The 22385-nt window shown below is 43.4% G+C and overlaps 4 protein-coding genes and 1 long non-coding RNA gene across 6 annotated transcripts; 2 read left to right on the top strand and 3 right to left on the bottom strand.

The window, feature by feature from the left end:
• The first annotated feature begins 4727 nt into the window (after nt 1–4727).
• LOC144703503 (uncharacterized) lies at nt 4728–6842 on the top strand. Of its 2 annotated transcripts, none has more exons than XM_078575678.1 (2): nt 4728–6084; nt 6519–6842. In XM_078575678.1, exons 1-2 carry the CDS (start codon nt 5178–5180, stop codon nt 6551–6553), a joined length of 942 nt encoding a protein of 313 aa, XP_078431804.1. In that variant the 5' UTR covers nt 4728–5177; the 3' UTR covers nt 6554–6842. The 2 variants fall into 2 exon arrangements, with proteins under 2 accessions (XP_078431804.1, XP_078431803.1); XM_078575677.1 differs by having other exon boundaries at nt 4791–6213.
• A 3379-nt stretch (nt 6843–10221) lies between these two features.
• LOC144703203 (bidirectional sugar transporter SWEET4-like) lies at nt 10222–12776 on the bottom strand. The gene is made up of 5 exons (XM_078575315.1): nt 11767–12776; nt 11637–11673; nt 11168–11546; nt 10964–11083; nt 10222–10875 (listed from the first exon to the last, which is right to left on the bottom strand). Exons 1-5 carry the CDS (start codon nt 11960–11962, stop codon nt 10669–10671), a joined length of 939 nt encoding a protein of 312 aa, XP_078431441.1. The 5' UTR covers nt 11963–12776; the 3' UTR covers nt 10222–10668.
• A 118-nt stretch (nt 12777–12894) lies between these two features.
• RCF3 (RNA-binding KH domain-containing protein) lies at nt 12895–17656 on the bottom strand. The gene is made up of 8 exons (XM_078575313.1): nt 16611–17656; nt 16049–16507; nt 15738–15965; nt 15424–15645; nt 14371–14459; nt 14156–14264; nt 13963–14089; nt 12895–13323 (listed from the first exon to the last, which is right to left on the bottom strand). Exons 1-8 carry the CDS (start codon nt 17292–17294, stop codon nt 13316–13318), a joined length of 1926 nt encoding a protein of 641 aa, XP_078431439.1. The 5' UTR covers nt 17295–17656; the 3' UTR covers nt 12895–13315.
• Nucleotides 17657–17790: 134 nt separating this feature from the next.
• KLCR1 (Tetratricopeptide repeat (TPR)-like superfamily protein) lies at nt 17791–20874 on the bottom strand. The gene is made up of 3 exons (XM_078575312.1): nt 20357–20874; nt 18428–19336; nt 17791–18091 (listed from the first exon to the last, which is right to left on the bottom strand). Exons 1-3 carry the CDS (start codon nt 20872–20874, stop codon nt 17857–17859), a joined length of 1662 nt encoding a protein of 553 aa, XP_078431438.1. The 3' UTR covers nt 17791–17856.
• LOC144703201 (uncharacterized) lies at nt 19333–21877 on the top strand. The gene is made up of 3 exons (XR_013581495.1): nt 19333–20096; nt 20210–21138; nt 21227–21877. It is a non-coding gene; the product is annotated as an uncharacterized LOC144703201 (long non-coding RNA).
• Nucleotides 21878–22385: the final 508 nt, after the last annotated feature.

Raw genomic sequence — 22385 nt, 5'->3', positions numbered from 1 at the left:
TACTTTTTTCTTTTGTTAATAAGAAGGAGATCAGGGTAAATTAATACAACGAAGATGAAACTCTTTAAACCATTTTAAGGCATAAAATTACATGAGATGAAAAATGACATTGACCTACCCAAAAGGCTGAGCAGCTCAACCACCAAGAGAAATCAAGTGACTACTTAGAATGAATTATGATGAGGTCATAAAATAGTCATTAATTTTGTTTAAACATTTACTATAAACATTATTATTCATATCTTATTCAAGAAGGACATCAAATATCCACATATTACGGGACTATATAGTGTTACTCATATGATGAGGATGATTGATCCCATAAAATTTTTAAATAGACTCTGGGGAGATATAGTGGTTGTTCTACATAAAAACAGTTAGAGTTAATATGAATCAATCCTTAGATTTTTTACCTCATTTAAGCTAGGTCGATTGATGTCATGATTATTTAAGTGGTCCATAGACTTAAGATACCAGGCACATTCTCTGAATGGACATGTGTTTTGACTATGATCTATGATAAACTCTAAATTAGGGTTTATATTGAGTTTAACCAATAAATTTATATATAACCAATACTCAAGAAAAACAATTTAGCTAGAAACTGATGAGTACAGATTTTCTCCAGAAATAACGACTATTAGGGATTTAGTGCTCTGATAATGGTGATTCAAGAAAGGTGAGGGGGAGATACATGTAAATACGTGAAAGTGATATGTGGAAAATGGTATTTTGAGCAGGTGATAGCAACTATTCAATAAAATTAAGAAAAATATTAATATGATTAGAAAATAGGATGATGTGAATAGCATGAATCATGATTACAGAGTAATATAAAATAATATATTAAAATTTGACGATGGAAAGAGAAAAGGACTAATGGAAGAGAGTGAAGAAAGGTAAATTAGGGTTTTAAGATTTAGAGAGGGTGAGATAGCTATTTGAGATGGAAAGGATGGGAAGAGGAGATGAATAATGGAATAGAGTCAACAAAAGTGAATTAGGGTTCTAAGATTTAGACAACTTGAGACGTCAATATGAGACGGAGATGATGGAATAGAGAGTGATGTTGATAGTGAAATAAAAGGACAAGAAGCAATGATATGGATCTAACCTAATAGATGTGATGGAGATGAATCAAAGGAATGGAAGAACACTTACTATTGTGATTTTCTCATGCAGGTAAATCCTTTCCTATTCTGTAGACCTTATCCAAAATATGAGATAAATATTTGTTGTGAATTTATATATCTATCTATGTATGCTTTTACAATATATTCAGGGCACTATGGGTAACTTGATGGATCTTCAGAATGACACTTTATTTCAATCTGACTCTTAAAGCCGGAAGCAAGTTTAAACATTTTTTAAAAGATCATAAGTTATCTTATATATCCAGCCATATGGATGAATAGATGATATAAGGAAGAAGACGAGTTTAAAATTTCAACTCAATCAAGCTTGTGTATAGTTAGATATCGGGCACTGAAGTTGGACAAATCTTGGTCACTGATTTGATGTAAATATTTCTCTCTCCTTGTCCTTGCCAGAGTTATAATATCACGTTTAGGGTTTATTTCCTCAACTCATTTTCCAAAGTGATGATTGGCTCTGATTTAATTCATTATTCCTGATCCACATCTCCGAGTGTTCCACATGCCCCTGCGTGAAATAAGAAAATTGTAATCCATTTAATTAATTGTTAAGTGTGGGAAGGGGCATTACATTTCTGTGTTCTATGTCACACACCATTGTGAGTTATCCAATCTAATATGCCCGGCTGTACCTAAAACTTTTAACACAATGGAAAAAATAATTGAAGTAATATAAATGACATGGTGTGAATTGATGTGACGCGGTGACAAAATTTTGCCTGCCACTCTAGCCTTCAATACATTTTATCCAAGCACTATGTTACATGTGTGTGACAGGTGTAAGCCCAAAATTTTTAAATTTTCAAACTATAAATAAACTAATAAAATATTCTCTCTTTTCTCTGCCTTTATTTCATGTTTATTATAATTTAAATCCATTTTTAAAAAAATCATTGGCCCACGTCATTCCTACAAATAAAAAACTAAAGCCTAGTTAGTAAGTGATTGGCCATAAGGGTATCACAATTTTTCATGGCTTAATGTCATATTTTCATTGGTTGGCTGAACCCAATCATTGAATAACTTGATGATCAGTCCCATTCAATCAGACTGAATGGTGACATGTGGTGAGAGAGATGATTAAGCCCAAAAAAACCTTGATACATTAATTTAAAATTAAATATAATCCGAACAATAGGAATATAAACATGTGTTTTGACTAATAAAATTATATCTTCACGAATTTAATATAAAAAATATAATAAAATTTATATTCCAAATCGAAAATTTATTTCTTCATAACATATTGTATCATAAAATCCCTTAAATTAATAAAAATCCAAGAAATCGAAAACATCTTTTTTATAAAAATTTAATCATTAAATCTTGATAACACATAGATATTTAATCAATTTAATGCAAATAAACATGTAAATATTTTAATATTGGCCTATGAAATATGTGTGTTATCAACAAATAGCTATGTATGGGATTATAGGTAATCTTTGGTTTGTACCAGAAACATTCACTGAAGGTAGTTGTGTTGTAAAGTGGGATAGTCTGACCTTGGTACAGAGGGAAAATGAATATAAAGAAGTCTTTGAGGGTACTACAAAAATTAGCAAAGGCTTTTTTCCAAATGATTTCTGAGATGTTAGTCCTAACTACGTTGACCAATCAGGGTGTGATACTTGACGATTCTCAGTGGCTTTCTAGGATTTTCACACATATAAGAAGTTATATGTACACAATAATGATGATAGATAGGTTCAATATGAAAACTGATGAAGTCCTTTATATCTTATCAATCACTTAGTGTAGTTTGGCGCCCCATGTGTTGGGATCTTGAACTATTGAGAGTTAAAAAATACATTTTGATACAATAATTGAAAAAATTGAGGTTTTTATGAAATTTAGATTAATTGAAAAAATTATAAATATTATGTGTATGTCACGCTAATCAAACTTCCATAACATGTTTAAAGTTCACTGATACAAAAAATTCATTATTATTGTCATGCGATGATTATAATAAAGTCCATGAATTCATGCAATGACTTTATGAATTATGATGAGATCAGAAATACAATGATCAATTTTCTTTAAAAGTCCATTCTAATTACTCCTAATTAAAGGATGCTTGAGAAGGACATCAAACTATTCAAAAAGAATAACACTATTTGAACACCTCCTTATATGATGAGTCTGGATGATGCCGTGGCCATTATTAGTGAGTTTAGAAAACTGAAATTAAAATTTTTATTTGATCAAAGCAAATTAAATTTTACTACGACGTTAAAATCAACACCCTAATTTGCCTCATTCAAAAAGATAGAAATGGTATTTCATATGAAATTTATAAGTTTATTTAATTCAATCCTTGTCCAAATGTTTTACGAAACTGAGTAGCGAACTCATGCATTGTTTGAAATGAGCGTCAAATTTTAAGATATTTGAAAAAACTATATGATGCACAATAGTCTTCCAAAGAAATGATGTTTTCTAGATTTAGCCATTTAGATTACCGCTGAATTAATATCTTCTTTATTTCGGGTAAACCACATGTCTTTGCACCTTCTTGAAAGGAAACCTAGTATATTGGAAGAGAAAAAAAGTTATAAAATGGTATCATGGTCCCGCTACAATCGAACGGATATCTCTTCTATAAATAGAATTACTGAAGCTGACTGGATAAGATATATATTTATAGACATTTAAACCTGTATCATGTATCCCTAATATCAATGAGTGATAATAAATTGGCCAAAAGCATGGTCAAGAATTCTAACTAACATGAAAGAACAAAATATGTTGTAATCGATCGGCACTTCATAAAAAAGAGGCGAAAAGGAGTAATGTGCAGACCACGTAAAGTTAATAGATATTTGAACCGATATCTTCACCAAATATCTAGTAATAATCATTTTATGAAATATTTTTGGAAAGCTCAAAAGGAAAAGTCTTCATGCTTTGCTCGATGGACATTGTCGAGAAGAATGATGGTGAAGATTGCGTTTTATGATATTAATGATATTGATGTTTGATGTTTGTATTTTAATTTCTGGATACTTTTTTTCAATATTTATAAATACATTTTGGGTACAAAGGTTAGCATTCATTTTCTCGTTGGGCCCTTCCTAGAATTCTTTATTGATTTTCTTGGACTAACTAGCAATATCTAGATTACAACTTGCGTCTCTCTCAGCAGAAGGGAAGATCGTGTGGTAGCCATCACAGTTAAGTTAAGTCTCCTTCCAAATGTTGTGAACTCAATTCAGGATAATATGTAAGACTGCTCGGAGATCACTCGAGTGGTTTTTACTTTGAGAACATTTCATTAACTGATGTGAATCTGCAGATCAAGACATTTAGAAACATGGATCTTACGATTACGACAGTGGTTAAATGTTAAATCCCAAAAACCTGGAACAATGATTGGCACTAATGAAAAATCATTAAGTCGTATTAAAATAATTTATTATTTAGAACACAAAAATATGGACATGGAGCGGTAGTCAAATTACTTTCTTCTCATCACCAGATACGTAACGAACTGTTTCAGATCTAAAGGCGGTGGCAACCTATGTCAAATATGTTTGCAAAATGTGGAAACAAAGGCCCAATAGGGCCCACGCCTCTTTCCCTTTCTCTCTCTCCGCCCGCATTTTCCCTCTCCTATATGTAACCCCTTTTTCTTTGTGCAATGAATCGATCTCCATTCTCATTCTCTCCCCCTTTCCACATGGTATCATAGCAAAGGGAAAGGATCATAGGGAGGCCTTGATCGATCCCTGGCAGACCTCTATGCCAGGAAAATGAAGACCGACGCCCAGCCTGCAGATCGCCGCTATTGGGACCTGCAGATCGCCGCCGCCGGAATCTACATCTACGCCACCATCAGAACTCACAGGCTGCTACCAAAAACATCGGGCATCTCTGAAGTTCCTGATCCAACTCCAGGATCTGGTCACCGGGCGTCTCTCCAGAAATCTCTTGGCATATATCTGCTATCCGCATGTGAGCAGGCTGATATCCCTCTTCTAGTCAGACGCTTGTGTTGAATCCCCACGTCTCATCTAGAAAATGGAGACAGGAGACGAGATGTTCCCGCAATCTCTGCAACCTACGGGAGGTGGAATCAACCCGTCCGCATCTCTTACGCCGGCCAACGTAGTGCTGAACCAACTACATATTCCGGGACCCCCTCTTGCCGAGGATGGTCTAAATTATCATCAATGGGCACACAACTTCCGACGGTTTTTTAGCATTCATGGTTATCGTCACCATCTCATTGATGCTCCTCCCACATCAACTGATCCAGGTTACATGAGTTGGATATCCAAAGACGAGATTGTCCAAGCATGGATCATCAAAATGGTGTCTCCAGCTCTCGTAGGCACAATTGAGTATCTTGATAAGGCCAAAGCAATGTGGGATAAACGACATCGATCATTTGGGGCAAAAGGAAGCGTCGGTAATACAATGAATATCTACTCTGACATGTTCAAGCTACGAGGCACCTCCTCAAACTGGCACAACACGTATCTAACATTGACAAAATATGCAAATCTGCTGACACAATACCAACCTATCAGTCCGGATCCAGATGTAAACCAACGCTATCGAGAAGAACTTTTCATCACCGTATACTTAGAGTCTATCGATCCAACCTTGGCCAACCAGGTAAAGGGTCTGGTGTTGAATGGAGCGACGCCACCTACTTTGGAGGAAACATTCAACGCGGTTCAAAGATTTGCCCCCATCGCTACCTCCAGTCAGATTACCACTGAAGCTTCCGCTCTAGCTGTGACGGGATCAGCTCGTGGTACACACTCAGACCGTGGTTGGGGTCGTGGGAGAGGGAGAAGTACCACATCAGGACGACCTCCTCTTCCTCCATGCGAGCATTGTGGAAAGACTAATCACCAAGCCGTGAAGTGCTACTTGAAGTTTGGGTATCCAACTGACTTTCCATATCCACTGCCTCCAGGTGGGTTCTATGCACGAACAGTGATATCTCAACCCTCTAGCTCTACAGGGGAACAATCCAGCTCCACAAGTTCCTCCCCTACGACCACCACAACACATGTCTCTCACCACATCTCTACCTCCGACCCAGGTATTGCCTCTCATATATCTCAAACGAAACCTTGGATTATTGATTCTGGGGCATCGGCACACATGTCCGGAACTCCGTCTCTCCTCTCTCTGCTTCGAGCGCTTAGCCCTCCTGAAATAGTCACCATTGTCGATGGACGCTCCTGCTTAGTGATTAGCAAAGGGACATCACGACCCATTCCGTCCCTATCCTTGGACAATGTCTTATATGTGCCAAACCTCAACGTCAATCTACTATCTATAAGCGCCATCACCAAAGCACTTTTTTGCACAGTTCAATTTTTTTCTTATCATTGTGTATTTCAGGAGTTGCAAAAGGGACGGAGGATTGGCTTGGGTAGAGACAATGGAAGGGGCATCTATGAACTGATCCCGGGTGCACCGTCGGTGGGGTTATCATGTCTTTTTTCTGAGAAAAACTCATCGTCGTTATGGCATCGTAGATTTGGACATGCAAATATATCCAAGTTAAGACAAGCTCTACCAGGTATTTCCCTTTCTGATTATCAGTGTGAATTGTGTGAACTTGGTAAACATTTTCGTGCAACTTATCCTCGTCGTGATGCTCCTCCATGCGAACAACCATTTGATCTTATTCATTGTAATATATGGGGTCCGTCTCGTGTACAATCTCTTGGAGGTTTCCGGTACTACATGGTTCTCATCAATGATTTCTCGCGAGCTTCATGGGTCTATATGCTCAAAGATCGTGCTGAGGTTATGGAACATTTCAAGTCGTTTCTCGGAGAGGTAAAAACTCAATGGAAAGCCACTCCTAAAGTCTTAAGGACGGATAATGCACTTGAATTCTTGCAATCTGGACTTCAAGAACTCTGCAAAGACCATGGCATTCTACATCAGAAAACATGCCCATATACTTCGCAACAAAATGGAGTGGCTGAAAGGAAGCATCGACACATACTAGATACATAAGTACCAGACTACTTATGGGCAGATGCAGTCCTCACGGTGACATACCTCATCAACCGCCTTCCATCCTCACCACTTGGAGGCGAGATACCATTCAGACGGCTACAGCCTAATGAAGACTTATTTCCTCTTCCTCCTTGTCCCCCGGGTTTTCGGGTGTGTCGCATTTGTTCAAGACACTACCCCAAACCTATCAAAACTTGTCCCCCGGGGGCTCAAGGGAGTTTTGTCGGGTATTCTCGCACGCAAAAGGGATATCGTGTATATTTCCCTGACAAACGCAGGTATGTTATCTCGGCGGACGTCACCTTTCACGAGAACACCATATACGATGATGCACCTCCGTCATCCTCCATGCCTTTGGCAGAAGAAGGATTATCAAAGATCTCCACACCCTTCCCAAATCCTACAATGGAAGACGAGCATATTCAGACCCAGGCTCTACAACGGGCAACCCCGGAATGTGACCCACTGGAGGAGCTACCGCTACCAGAATCACCTTCTCGACTTCTTGAGGCTACTCCTGTGGCACCTGCCAAAGATCAGCAGATTTCACCTCCACCAGCCGATGAGGATCTCCATGTTCCCATAGCCTTGCGGAAAGGTACTCGCTCCTGCACCGTTCGCCCTTGTACCGTTTGCTCTATGGCCAATATAGTATCCTATGATCGCCTATCACCATCATATCAAGCATTTACCGTATCCTTAGAATCTAAATATATTCCGAAGTCGCATGTTGATGCTATGGAGATACCTCGCTGGAAGGTCGCTATGGATGAAGAATATGGAGCTCTTATTCGACGGGATACATGGGTACTAGTTCCTCGACCAAAAGGAGCAAATGTTGTGTCATGCAAGTGGGTGTTTACTCCAAAATACCTTCCGGATGGGTCGATACATCGATACAAGGCAAGGTTGGTGGCTTGAGGGTTTTCACAAAAGTATGGCATTGATTACTCTGAGACCTTCTCCCCTTTTGTGAGATTGGCTTCAGTACGAATCTTGGTCTCTATGGCAGTGAATCTACAATGGCCATAGAGACCAAGATTTTGGCAGTGAATCTACAATGGCCATAGAGACCAAGATCTTGGTTTCCGAGAGTGTGATTCTGACCCTACAGTGTTTAAACGATCGACTCCCACAGGATGTGTTATTTTGGCAGTATATGTGGATGACATGCTTATTAAAGGCAATGACTATCCGGCATTGAGGACACGAAGAAATTTCTTCAAGCACATCTCGACATCCGAGATCTGGGGACACCAAAATATTTCCTTGGTGTTGAATTTGCGTGTCGTCATGGAGAGGTGGTACTTAATCAACGGAAATATGTGCTTGATATTTTGCAGGACATGAATCTTCTGAATTGTAAGCCCCAAAGATCGCCCATCAAAAGCCGCCCAAACTTTTGGGATGAAAAGTCTCCACCCCTCAATGATCCTCAGCGGTATCGATGATTGATCGGCAAAATGATTTATCTCACAGTAACAAGACCGGATATTGCCTTCACCGTCAACCTACATAGTCAATTTATGCATAATCCTAGGGAGGTACATTGGGAGGGTGCCCTCTGTCTACTTGCGTATCTTAAACATGCCCTGGGGAGAGGGCTTGTATTTAGACAACACGATCACCTACGTGTCGTTGGTTACTCGGACTCAAATCTTGCAGGTGATCGAGAAGATCGGAAGTCTACGACCGGATATTGCATATATGTGGGAGGAAACTTAGTCACGTGGACCAGTCATAAACAAAGAGTTCCATCCTCCTCAAGTTGTGAGGCGGAATATAGAACTATGCATGAAACGTCATCATGCATGTTATGGGTAAGAAACCTATTAATCGAATTGGGTTATCCAATACGAGAAGCAATGCCAATGCATTGCGACAATGAGGCAGCTATCTTCATCGCAACGCATAAAACATTCTCATTAAGAACTATGCACATTGAGACGACGTGTCATGTCATAGGTTGGCGCATTTTGGAGGGCCTTATTTCTACACCATATATTGCATCTTCAGATCAACTCGCGGACATCTTCACCAAGGGATTAGGTGCTACCTCATATGACACTTTCTGTCACAAGCTGGGTCTCATTGATATCTATGCTCCAATCAAGGAAGCAGGATGAAGACGAAGAAACTCAGTAATGGTGAATGTGGAAACAAAGGCCCAATAGGGCCACGCCTCTTTCCCTTTCTCTCTCTCCGCCCGCATTTTCCCGCTCCTATATGTAACCCCCTTTTCTTTGTGCAATGAATCGATCTCCATTCTCATTCTCTCCCCCTTTCCACACAAAACTTACGGAAGTTTTTTTGGATTTAACTATTTTCTTTGACTCATCATAACGTAACCGGTCTTTAACACAATCATTGATTAAGAATAGCTAATTATGCCAACCGAGGAGAGGTTGCATTTTTCCACCACAATCAGACTGAAAATGTGGGATTGTGGTTGAAAATCTTTGTTCAACTAACTTTTTTTTATTTTCACCATTCGATTTAAAAACATCACGTTTGCGTTTGAGGTAAAGACAGATGTAAATACTGTAATTGTGAACAAAAATGACAGTGTTGTAATCCAAAATGAGATAGATTAAGAGAGGGGTCCCAAATATCTGAAGGAATTAAATCTATAGGTTTTATTTTATTTATATTTGATCTTGCAAAAAGAAGTTTGGATTCAAGATCATATTAATACGCAAACTTACACTCAAGAAATTGTGGTCTTTAATTCGTTTAGCTTGATCATAATCCTTTTAGATGCAAGCTTTTCTTGTGATTGGATGCTGATCGTTAGATGAGGTTGATATCAGTTACCGTCGTCAGTTATTCTGTGACTGTTCTCACTCAGTCGTGAAGATAGATCTTGGAGTGTTCTGATTTTTTCTTAAGGTTCATAACATTAATCTGCAGATCATGACAGCTTGTTCACGGATCTTACAATGCAGCTTCAGATTTAACGGTTAACCCAAAATCACTCGAAGTATGATGATTAGCACTCATGCGTAATATCATTAAATTACCATAAAATAATCTAGTAATTCAAAATACATAAAAAAGAACACGTGACACGGTTAGAATCATAAGCTTCTCTCCATCAGATTCGTTTGCCAAACACTTAAACCGGTATTTATTATGGGCTTGAAAAATTTTATGGGATTTTAACAATTCACACAGAATAATCAGTGCTAGCGAGTAACTAACTACGTCATCAATTCCTGCATCGCACAGTTGTCCATTCATCTCTAGCCCTGAAAGACGCATGGCTAGAACGCGAGCGGCGATTCGACGTTCGTCCGTTTGAAGGGCTAAAACAATCGATACAGATCGTCTTCAACGAGAGGAGAGCGCATCAGAGAAGGAAAACTAGAGACCGACTCTGCCCTTGGAAACCCTTCCCTTCATGCGGCTTACGCCAGAACAAAGCATTCAGTACAGAGTAAAAGAGATATTTTCGGCAGAGAGAGTTCTGGGTGGTCGCTCGTTTCCATCTCTTTCTCTCATCCGCCGCATGAAGAGTTTGTCAAATCTGACGAATCTCCACAGGCGGCACGACGCCGTTCTTGCAGGCGTGCCTGATCTTGTTCGAGTCTCCAGAGATGACGAGCTCGGTCAGCCCAAGCTCCCCCTTGCGTGTCCTCTCCTCTATCTGCCTCCGTGTCGACTTGTAGTAAACCGAGTACAACACCAGCTGTAAAACCGCGAAGAGCACTCCGAGACCGTTCGGAATCTGCAAAACCCGACTCATTCTCATCATTATAATCATAATTCATCTTCTCTTCTTGTTCTTAAGAGAGAAAAGAGAGTATATCGCTCACGGTAATGAAAAGATCAAAGCGAATGAGGGCGTAGCAAGTCCAGCAGGCGCCGTTTAAGAAGGAGGCCAGGGAGAGGGACAGCGGCATGAACTCCACGCTCTTCGTCTTGATCACCAGTTTCTGATAATTAAGATAAGTAGCGATCATGTGAAAGAAACGTCATTTTCTCGGCTAACGGAGCAAGAAGAGGGAGAGAATACGAACCATGACGGAGAGCGGGGCGACGTACATCATGGTCCCGAAGAACACGCAGAGGCTTCCGACGATGAGAGAGCGGCGATCATAAGTGTGAGCGAGGGTAAGGACGAGGACGGCTACCACAGCAACGAAGACGATCTCTGCAAGGAGAATAGCGAACACTCGCAGCCTCGCTCTGCCGTGCGAGTAGAGGAGAAAGAGCAGCACATACGTGAGCTCTATCACGAGGCCCGCCCCGTTAATGGTGATCACCAGAAGGCTGTGGGGGTGTACCAGCGGGAGCCCATACAAGACCCACAGCAGACAGTTTAACAGCGTCGCGAGATACGGTATCGCCGAGAACTGCTCCACCGATTTCTTCTTGCAAATGGTCACAAACGTCGGCCTGCTCGCACAGAAAAAACGAAAAACTTAATGCAGAAACTCGGTGATTGGAATTGGGAGTGCGAAGGAGACGCGATAGTTCTGTTCTTACACGGGAGAGAGGAAGAGCACAAGTGCGATCACGTTTCCTGCGGAAAGAACAAGAGACAGAGCGTTAACGGGAGAGGAAGAGGAAGAGGAAGGGAAAGAGGATGATGTAGAGAGTCATGTATCTCTCTCACCAATGATCCCCACCACCATCCTCACCGCGTCCGCAGAAACCATGGTTGCCCGAAACTCTGCCTTAGAGAGAGAGAGAGAGAGAGAGAGAGAGAGAGAGAGAGAGAGAGAGAGAGAGAGAGAGAGAGAGAGACTGGAGGTTGGAGGTACTTGGGGTGGTGTACCCGTTCCATGAGAAGGGTCGTTTAAATAGCTCATCCTTCTCTCTCTCCCATCTCCACACTCCACACTCCAACATAGACGCAACCTTTCTCTCTCTAGGAATATCTCTTTCTCTCCCTAGGTGTCTGTCTCACTTTCCCTCTAAGAATATATATATCTCTCCCTGGGTACACGTCTCATTTTCTCTTGGTATCTCTCTCTCTTCCTCTCTTGGCATATCTTTCTAGGTACATCTCTCTCTTGCTCCCCAACCCTCTAGGAATATCTCCCCATTTCTTTCTCTTTCTCAATCTCGCTATTTTCTCTGCCCAGCTATCTCTTGCCACCTCTATATCTCTCTTTCTAGGTATCTCCCTCTAGGTATCTCTTGCTACTTCTATTTCTCTCTTTATAGGTATCTCTCCAGGTATCTTTTGCTTCCTCTCTCTCTCTCTAATTATATCCTGCTACCTCTATCTCTCTCAAGCTATCTGTTGCTACCTCTATCTCTCTCTCTGGGTATCTCTCTGTCTAGTTATCTCTTGCTACCTCTATCTCTCTCTCTAGGTATCTCTTGCGACCTCTGTCTCTCTCTCTGGGTATCTCTCTGTCTAGGTATCTCTAGCTTCCTCTATCTCTCTCTAATTATATCTTGCTACCTCAATCTCTCTCTCTGGGTATATCTTGCTACCTGTCTCTCTCTCTCTCTGGGTATCTCTTTCTAGGTATCTCTTGCTACCTCTATCTCTCTCTCTAGGTATCTCTCTGTCCTGGTATCTCTTGGTACCTCAATCTCTATCTCTCAAAGTACCTCGCTATCTAGATAGATATCTCTCCCTACCTCTCTACCCCTCTCTCTAGGTATCTCTGTGTCGAGGCATCTCTCTGTCCAGGTATCTCTAGCTACCTCAATCTCTCCTCTCTAGGCATCTCTTTATCTCTCTCTCTAGGCATAGCTCTCTCCAAACCCCCACGAAGACGCATCAATCTGAATCAGAATCATCATCTGGGTCAGCTTTTTTGGGGAATATCGAGAGAGTTATAATGAATAAAAGACCAGTTGGAGGTGGGGGGAAAAGGGTAGTTAGAACACATGGAGAGAGGCGGGCACGGCCTTCAACACAGGCTCAAAGACTAGCCCACCGCCCCCCACAACCTGGGCTACTTCTCCTTATCCTCCATATTTAATGCCTTTTTCCAAGTTTCAGCCTTAGCCTTGGTCGGCGCGCCGCCGGGCGGCGCCGCCGCGTGGCCTGCCCTTCTCTCCCCACGACAATTCCGCTTCCCGCCTACCTCCCCAATTTCCCAAAAACCAACGGAAATATTTGCACCCAATTTCTTTTCCCTCTGTATATATTGGCCGGCTGAGAGTTCTTTACACGGAAACAGAGATTCTCCTCTCCTGCCTGGTCACAGCGCTGCAGACGAAAAAAGATGGCCGGATATATCAGAGAGAGAAAATTGATGATGTAAAGTATGAACAGGATAGAATTAGACATGGTTGTTATGTTCTGTTTGTTTAAAATGAACAAAAAATTCGCACAAAAGAATCGCACAGGGCTTTGTTATTTGTTTTGTTCCTTTTTATTTTTAAAAAGGAACAAAATTCGCACATTCGAACAAAATTAGGACAAAATTTGCACAAAGCAACAAAAGAACCGTACACGAGTCTATGCGATGTTCTGTTCGATTTTATTTTTGTTCTGTTTGAAAAACTGGACAGAATAAAAAATTCGCACAAAAAAAGCGAACGGCCACATCTAGACAGAACTTATTGCTCAAGATGAAGCGTTGGAGAAGAAAAAAGATAGCGAGAGAGATCAGAAAAAGAAATTAGAAGATGTCAAGTATTAACAGGATAGAACTTACTGCTCAAGATGAAGCCTTGGAGAAGAAAAATGAAAGCGGGATAGATTAGAAAAAGAAATTAGAAGATGTCAAGTATGAACGGGATAGAACTTACTCCTCAAGATAAAGCCTTGGAGAAGAAAAAAGAAAGCGAGAGACATCAGAGAAAGAAATTTGAAGATATTAAGTATGAACGGGATAGAACTTACTGCTCAAGATGAAGCCTTGGAGTAGGCTCTGAGCTCTCTCCGCCTGCTCCGGCGACCCTGAAATCTGAACTACCCTCCCCGGCTGATCTGCTCTTGCGTCGATTAGACTGAGTTTTGCCCCCGACATCTGCCGAAAAATAATCGGTTGAGTAGAAGTTAAAGATGGATTAAACAGGTTGAGAAGAACAGAGACCTCCCCAATCTGCGCTAGCTTGTGCCCTGATCTCATTATCAGGCTGGGGACTGCCTGCTCTGGTATGGAGACTTCGAGGGTCTTCTGGCTGGGCGACGGAGCAGAAGGTCTGATGAAGGAAGCATTAATATATTTCTGTATCTTATTCTCCGATAAATTTGAATAAACTGTTGTTTAATTAAACAATGGGGAGCAAAGGGGCGTTATTCATTCACCTGGGCAGCCCAGTTGTCTGTTGCTGGTCTTCTTGAACTTGGCCTTCCGGTGGCCGATCTAGTGATCCGTTTTGACATGCCGCTGGTTCCTGCTTTTCCAACCCAGACGATGATGAACAAAGTTATTGAAGGGAAAGCCAAGTTTATCTTTGCCATCTTCTCTACTAGAAGAAACAAAGAATTCGTTGCTCAACCTTTTTCACTACTTTCTCTGTTACTGAAACCTGGGATATTATCTAAAATTTCAAAAGGAAAAGAAGCGGCAATAGCTCCCATATCAACGACTTAGAGGAGGAGACAAGGGTACTAGAGCTAAATTCAACATAATCGCTACACATATTAGCCATTCAGAATTAGAACGGATGTGAATAGGGTCCACGTCACAATTAACTGCAAATCACAGACCACAATGAATCATATATCAGCACAGGGTAGAGTAGAGTATCCATCGTCATGAAGATGATAAAATCAACGACAGGATGAAAAATGTTCTGGGATAAAATGAACGTAAATAAATTTCCAATTGGCAGTTTCTTTGTACTTCTGTTTTGCCTAGGTGCTCATTTCAAGGGAAGAGATTACTGACAAGTCAAACACTTATGATGCATCTATAACCCCCCAGGGAACATCCGAGCGCCATCACCAAATGGCACAAGACGACAGACGGGCAAAGCAAAGGGCTGAACAATTAGGAAGATTAAAGAATATAAGTTCCACGGTAAATCAGTCTTTATGAGAGCAACATATATTAAATGGAAAGGAGCTCCACTTAGGCTCAAGTCGGACAGAAAATTCAAATTAAGATGGGTTCTCCCTTAAAACAGAAAACAAAAGCGAAGCACATGGAACAGGCGCCTTTAGAGGCCTCAACTAAATATTGGGCCCAGAAATTAGCAGAAAAAACAAGAGATCACAAAAAACATGGCAACAAGAATGTAAGAAAACAATTTCAGGTTTGTAAATCACAATTCCAGAATGTAAGAACACAACTCCTGCCATTTTTATACTGAAAACAGTTTTGGGTTCATCGTTGCGACGGAAATTAAATGTCACCTCTGGTTTTCGTTCAATGGCATCGATCTTCATGCCTTGACTTGTTCCAGATGACTGTTCAACTCCTCTATTTACTTCAGACTTGGGTGAGCCAGAATCGGGTCCAGGTTGGCTTAAAGTTGAAGACTCCCTCAGAGTGGGGACATCACGGAATACAAAACTCCTTAGCCACGATGTAATCTGTAGAAGCGCCTCGCGAGCTGCTCTAATCTCACCAACGATCTGAATACAGCAATAATTCACCCTCGAATTTTCAACATTTTGCACACTCGAAGTACATTTTCTTGCAATTAGTTAACCAAATTCTCACAAACCTGCAAAAGCTCGAATGCACCAGACGCACAGGAAGGAAATTCCTCCCTAGGTAACACCTGAATGTTGGCATTACCTAATCTTCTCAATTCCGTCAAAGATCCAGCTGAACTAGCTGGAACGAGAAGTCTCGTTGTCACTGTCTTGCCCTTGTCAGGATCAAGATCAACCATTTGATTTTGAATGTGTAAAAGCGCTTCCTGGGCAGGAAAAAGCTCGTCGTTGGGTCCCTGAATCAAAAGAAACATATTAAAAAGACAAATACAATCTTAACAAGCACGGTTAGGAATTTCCAGGTAACCATGAAACACACCTCATCAGAAGTAATAACGATGACTCTTTCGTCCGAACCAGGCACAGAATCAGAGACACTGACATCAACTCCGACCTCATCACGCAGCATTTCCAGAATTCCACACGACTCGCCCATCATACTTTCAACTTTATCATTTGGGCAGAGAACTTGGAAAACGATGTCCTCGTATGTGGATTGTTGAGGGCGATTGGAGTTTGAAACGCTGTCGAATTCAGGCGGATAGACAGGCGAACGGGAAGGATAAGAGCTCTCTCTTGATCTTGCAGACCGATGGCCTGCGTCAGTTTCATCTGGTCTTTGCAGCAAATTATGAGCAAACTCGTCTTCAGCGGGAAGATATCGTTCAGGAGAATAAGGCCGGCCGCGGTAAGGACCGCGCTCCCGATGAAAGCTTTCCTTCAAACGAGATGAAATGATGGAGACGGCCTTCTTCACGGCATTACAATCCCCCACAACCTGCGGAAAAAACCCACTTAATGAATTGTTTTACCGGTGATTAATCCCGCAAAAAATTGTTGAATTAGCCGCAGCAACAGCGCAAAGAGATCATCATCGCTACCTGAACTACTTCCTCGGACGCGGAAACACAGCGGGGAGTATGATGATCTCGCGGTAAAATTCGAATGTGGGTCTTCGTCTCGACTCTCATTTGCTCAATAATCTTACCACCCTTTCCCATCAAGCAACCAACATGGCCTCTGGGCACAACCAGCCTGGTGATCACTCGTCCTCGATCTCGATCACCGCCGCCCCATCCGCTGTAATCATCTTCATCAAGATCGCCATCCAACTCAAACCCGGCGTCGAGGATCCTCTCATGAACAAGAATCAGCGCCTCTTGAGCAGGGGAGTACTGAGGCGGCCGGCCATCAGGCTCCCTCCGCCGATTATCAGAAGTTTCGATGATCAGCTCCTCATCGCCAGGAGCCAACTCATGGACAGTGATCCAAGCGCCAGTCTCTTGCCTGAAGTTCTTCAAGAAACAGCCCCCCTTTCCGATCACGCTCCCGGCCCTCTCGTCCGGGCAGAGTATGCGAAAGCTCGTGGTCACAGACGGCGAAGAAGGCGATCCGTCGTGGAATTTGGAGCCCGAGGAAGAAGAAGAAGGCGGCGGCGGCGGCGGCGGCCGGCGGTCTCCGCCGCGGCGGTGGTGATACCGAGCCTTGGTCCTCGGCGGCGGCGATGCCTGAGAGTCCGATTCCTGGTCGTAGTAGTACCCCCGCTTCGATCGGGACCTCTCCATTACCAAACCATTTATGACGGCTCCAGTCAACTCGCGATTCCCGACCTCGAACGCTCAGACTTTCACTCCTCCTCCGTCTTCCTGTTCTTCGTCCGCTGGCATTCTACACTTCTTCCCCTTCCCTCTCCACAGATCTCGCAGCTCCTACACTCCATCGCCGTCCCGCATTGCGCGATTACGAGCAATTTCTAGGGTTTCACCGTTCATCAAAAGTCCTTGCTCTTCCACTCTCGATCGATCGAAAGATCCGCAGTTCTTGTTCTCGGGAGATCGGCGGAGGGGATTAGCGCCACCCTAGCAGCGGCGGCGGAGCTTCAAACTAGTCCCGGCGGCGGCGAGTTTCAATCGCGAAGGAAGGCGACGAATCCAGATTGCCTCTACGGGGGACGGGTTCTTTATACGACGCTGGATTAAAGGCCCGCCGATCCGACGGTGGAGATCCGTCCACGGAGGATTTTTCTCATTGGGCCGGGCTGCTGTCAGCCCAATAAGAAGATTTGAAATAATCAGGGGATTTTTATTTGTAGGAGCGTTGAACGACTTGAGAGTCGAGAGAGAGGGATTAAATTCTGAAGCCCAAGCCGGACCATCTTCTCGTTCCTTCCTTCTTCAATTTCCTGGAGTTTCCGTCGATGAGATTCTCCAGAGACTTGGCGGTTCTGCTCCTGCTCCTCCCCGCCTCCTTCAACAGCTCCGCCAGCCGATTCTTCTCGTCCTCCGCGTCCGGATCCGCTGTCCCGAGCTTCTCCTCCCGCAATTTCAAGACCTGTTCCAGGATCTTGATCGCGTCGTCAACCCTGCAAGAACAATGCCGAAATTTCCCGATTCACGCCACAAAAATTCCAAATCTCAGGTCAGTAAACCCTAGTTCATCCCGCAAGAAGAACGACGGAAGTAGTTCCCCATTCATGCTCCAAACAATTACTTCTGAAGATCAGTAACCCTTGTTCATCCCGCAAGAAGAACGACGGAAGTAGTTCCCGATCCATGCTCCAAACAATTACTTCTGAAGATCGGTAACCCTAGTTCATCCCTCAAGAAGAACGACGGAGGTAGTTCCCGATTCATGCTACGAACAATTCCTTCTGAAGATCGGTAAACCTCAGTTCAATCGAGAAGGGAGATTAGATTACCTTCCCATGGCGTCGTAAGCGGCCGCGAGATTGCTGTAGACGCCGAGAGTGTCCTGGTGGAATTGACCGCAGTCATTCTCCAAAACGCTCTTGGATTCCTCAAAGAGCTCGGCGGCTTCATCGACCTTGTAAAGGTGCATGCAGGCCAACCCCGCCTGGTTCAGCAAAACTCCGAAGAACGCCGACCGCCGCTCGCCGCCGGCCCTCAGCTTGGAGACAGCGCTCAGCAGGCAAGACCTGGCCTCGCCGAACCGGCCCATTTCAAAGAACATGACCCCCATCTGAGCCTCAATCCCGGCTATGGAGCTCCACTGGCCGGGCGACTCCTCCAGCAAGCCCAAAGCCTTCTGCAGAAGCTTCAGAGCTTCCTCGGGCTCCCCGATCGCCTCATAAATAGCGGAGACTTCCGTCAGCCCAGCGGCTATCTCCTCTCCGACCGTGCCCGGGGCCGGCTTGGAGTAGATCTTCAGCGCGTTCTCGCAGTAGGACTTGGCCTCTCTGAGCTTGCCTGTCTTGCAGTAGAGATCAGCGAGGCGGGCGAAGACGGAGGCGACGAGGGAGTGGTTGTCCCCTTTGGTGGATTTGAAGACGGTGAGGGATTTCTGGTAGGCGAAGACGGCCTCGTCGAAGCGGCCCATGGAGAGGTAGACGTTGCCGATGTTGAGGTCGATGGCGGCCACGTCGTTGTCTTGCTTGGAGTCGATCATGATCATGGAGGCGAGGACGAGGTGCTCCAGAGCGGCGTCCAAGTCCCCTTTGGCTTCGGATATGAGTGCCATTAGACGGCGGTCTGCGGCTTCTTCTAGCATTCCGAGCGATTTCTGCCCGCGGTGGATCTCCAGCGCCTTCTGGCAGAGCCTCTCCGCCTCGTCGAATTCCAGCGCTTGGATGTGCGCCTCCGCCAGGTACCTGCAGAATTTGCCCTAGAAATCAGAATTTTTCGGATCATATCACCGATCTAAACGAAAATCGAGGTTGATCTCGTGTTCTTGTTTCGTGATTTGATTGCCAAAATCGATTGAAAATCAGCGATTCGGAAGTTTCAAGTAGTGGAATTGCGATTCATCGGAGACTGATCATGTTCTTGTTTGGTTAGTTGAGTGTAAAAATTTGCAAATAAATCTGCCATCTATATGATTGAAACGGGTGATTCATCCGAGATTGATCCCGTTCCTTATTTCGTGATTTGACTGCAAAATTCGTGAGAAAAACTGTAATTCGGATATTTCAAGCAGGTGATGGATCAGTAATCCGAGATTGACTTCAATTTTTTTGCGAATGAATCAGCAGCCTAGATGGATTCAAACAGGAGATTCATCCCGTTCATTGTTTCGTGATTTGACTGCAAAATTCGCGAGAAAATCAGCAATTCGGATGTTTCAAGCAGGGGATGAGCGATCATCCGAGATTGATCTTGTTCTTGTTTGGTGAATTGACTGCAATTTTTTTGCGAATGAATCTGCAGTCTAGATGGATTCAAACAGGTGATTCATCCGAGATTCATCCCGTTCATTGTCTCGTGATTCGACTACGAAATTCGCGAGAAAATCAGCAATTCGGATGTTTCAAGCAGGGTATGGGCGATCATTCGAGATTGATCTAGTTCTTGTTTGGTGATTTGACTGCATTTTTTCGCGAATGAATCTGCAGTCTAGATGGATTCAAACAGGTCATGCCTCCGAGATTAATCATGTTCATGATGGTTTGATCGAGTCTGATACTCGTGATTTGATGATGGTTTGATCGAGTCTGATACTCGTGATTTGACTGCAAACATGACAGGATTCTCCCGTGCGTTGTTAGGATTTTCGTGATTTGACAGCAAACAAAGCAGGATTCCGTATCGCGATTTCCCCATCCGAGTTGGATCCGGTTCTTGAGATTCGAGATTGAATTGAATAAAAACGGTAAAGTTTCGGAACGACGAACCTGAAAGTTTCGAGGACCCTGGGATCGGAGTCGCCGAGAGCCTGAATCTGAACATTGAGCCCTTGAGTGTAGCAAGAGATGGCCTGGTCGATTCGCCCCAGCATGGAATACGTATCCCCGAGCTGCATGAAGCCAGAGAACGCGGCTAGGGCATGATCTTGCCCCCTGTCCAAGTCCGGAACCTTCAAAGCCCGCTCAAGAACAGGCACCGCCTCCTCGTACCTCCCCAAGCTACAGTAGATCGCCGCGGCGACGTGCAAGCTCATGACCAGATCCAGACTCCCCTGCGAGCACCGCTCGAAGGACTTAGCCGCTCGGATCGCGTAATCCAGCGCCTTGCCGGCGCTCTCCCCCGACGCGAGCGTGTCCCTGGCGAGCTTCAGCAGGAACGGGCCTAGATCTGGATTGTCCAAGGCGGATTCCTCGAGCAACGGCGAGTTCATCTTCTTGCCCGAGCGACTCGCCGCCCTCGGCAGCGGAGATTTGGCCTTGATCTGCTCTTCCATCTCCGCCGGCATCGATCTACTTGCAAGAAGGCGAGGAATCCTCTGACCTAGATCGATCAAAACTCAAGAACATCTACCGATCTGGATCTCGAACGCTCCGATCGCCTTGACGACTGCCAACCTAATCCGGACGATTGGGGTCGGGACCAGGCTAGGGTTGGTGCGACTAACCCGTCAGGATTGTGAAGTTGCTGGCAAGAACAATATTAAACAGCTCGGGACTTCCTTGATTCCACCGGTCCTCAGCGCCTCCTCTTCCTGCTTCGAGCACGACTGGTAAAATTTCTTTCCCGCGGACTAGAAGCTTACCCTTCGGAGTTTAAATATCCATTCATAGCACTTACCTTCTCTGCTTGGATGTTAGCTCCGGATCGTCCGGGATGTGGACGATGGACGACGGGACGAGACGAAGATCATCGGGCTGACGTCCAGAATCAGTGCAGGGATGTGGACGGGACAGTTTTTTCGTCCGAGACCTCTGAACGGGACAATTTTTGTACCGTCCGGACAAAAGCCGTCCCGTCCAGAGGTCTCGGAACTAATTTCCTTCCTGGTTGTTGTCCAACCTCGTGGACGGGACGATTTTTCGTCCTGGGACGAAAAAACCATCCTGTCCACGTCCTGCACTAGATAGTTCAAGATTGTCCCGTCCGACATCCGGGATCAGCACAGGGACGCGGACATGAGGGTTTTTTCGTCCGAGATCTTGGGAGGGGGTAGTTTTTTCGTTCAAGTGGATGAAAACCGTCCCGTTCAGAGGTCTTGGGACGAATTTCCATCCCAATTTTGGTCCAACCTCGCAGACGAGACTATTTTTTCGTCCTCCGGCGAAAAAACCGTCCCGTCGCATCCCTGCACTATACTTGGAGGTGTGACCTGATGCTCAAAAACTGTTTATGAGTGATCTTATGGAAATAGATTGGACTTGTTCATGATAATTGGACCTGACTTCTTGTATGATTTGTGAAAGTATGATGTCTAGAGAAGTCTTGGAGAAAGGATTTTGATTTTGATATTTGGGATGGCATTAAGATGTTTCACATGTTAGCAATGAAAGTGTATAGTTGAACAAAATCCCATCACCAAGGATAAATGTTGTAAGGTGTTTAGAATGGGTGTGACTCTGGAGTAATTTTCAAAATGAATATTTTCAAATACATGAGAAGTTACTAAAGTAGTCTATAAATGAGTCATGATAATGATTGTGTGTATCTGACTTTTCATGTATCCATACTCTCTCACTTTATAATAGATTCTATGACCATTTTATACTAAAGAAAAAAGTTTTCTAAGCTGCTTTTTTGCATTGGTTTTCCAATGGAGTCACCCAGACATGCAGATTATTTGGAAAATAAAATGTAAGATACGTAGAAATATAGAGTATTTTTTCTCATTAGGGGAATTTTTTACAATTTTTCTTTTACAAAAGTAATTTTAGGAGAATTTGTAAAAATAATTGTAGGAAACTTTTTATAAAAGTATGAGGAGAATTTTATAAGATAACTATTTTACTTTTCATACAT

Source organism: Wolffia australiana, chromosome 5 (genome assembly GCF_029677425.1).
Source record: "Wolffia australiana isolate 7733 chromosome 5, ASM2967742v1".
Lineage (NCBI taxonomy): Eukaryota > Viridiplantae > Streptophyta > Magnoliopsida > Alismatales > Araceae > Wolffia > Wolffia australiana.
Note: the sequence above shows the minus strand (reverse complement) of the source record. Positions and strands in the feature narration are given on the sequence as shown.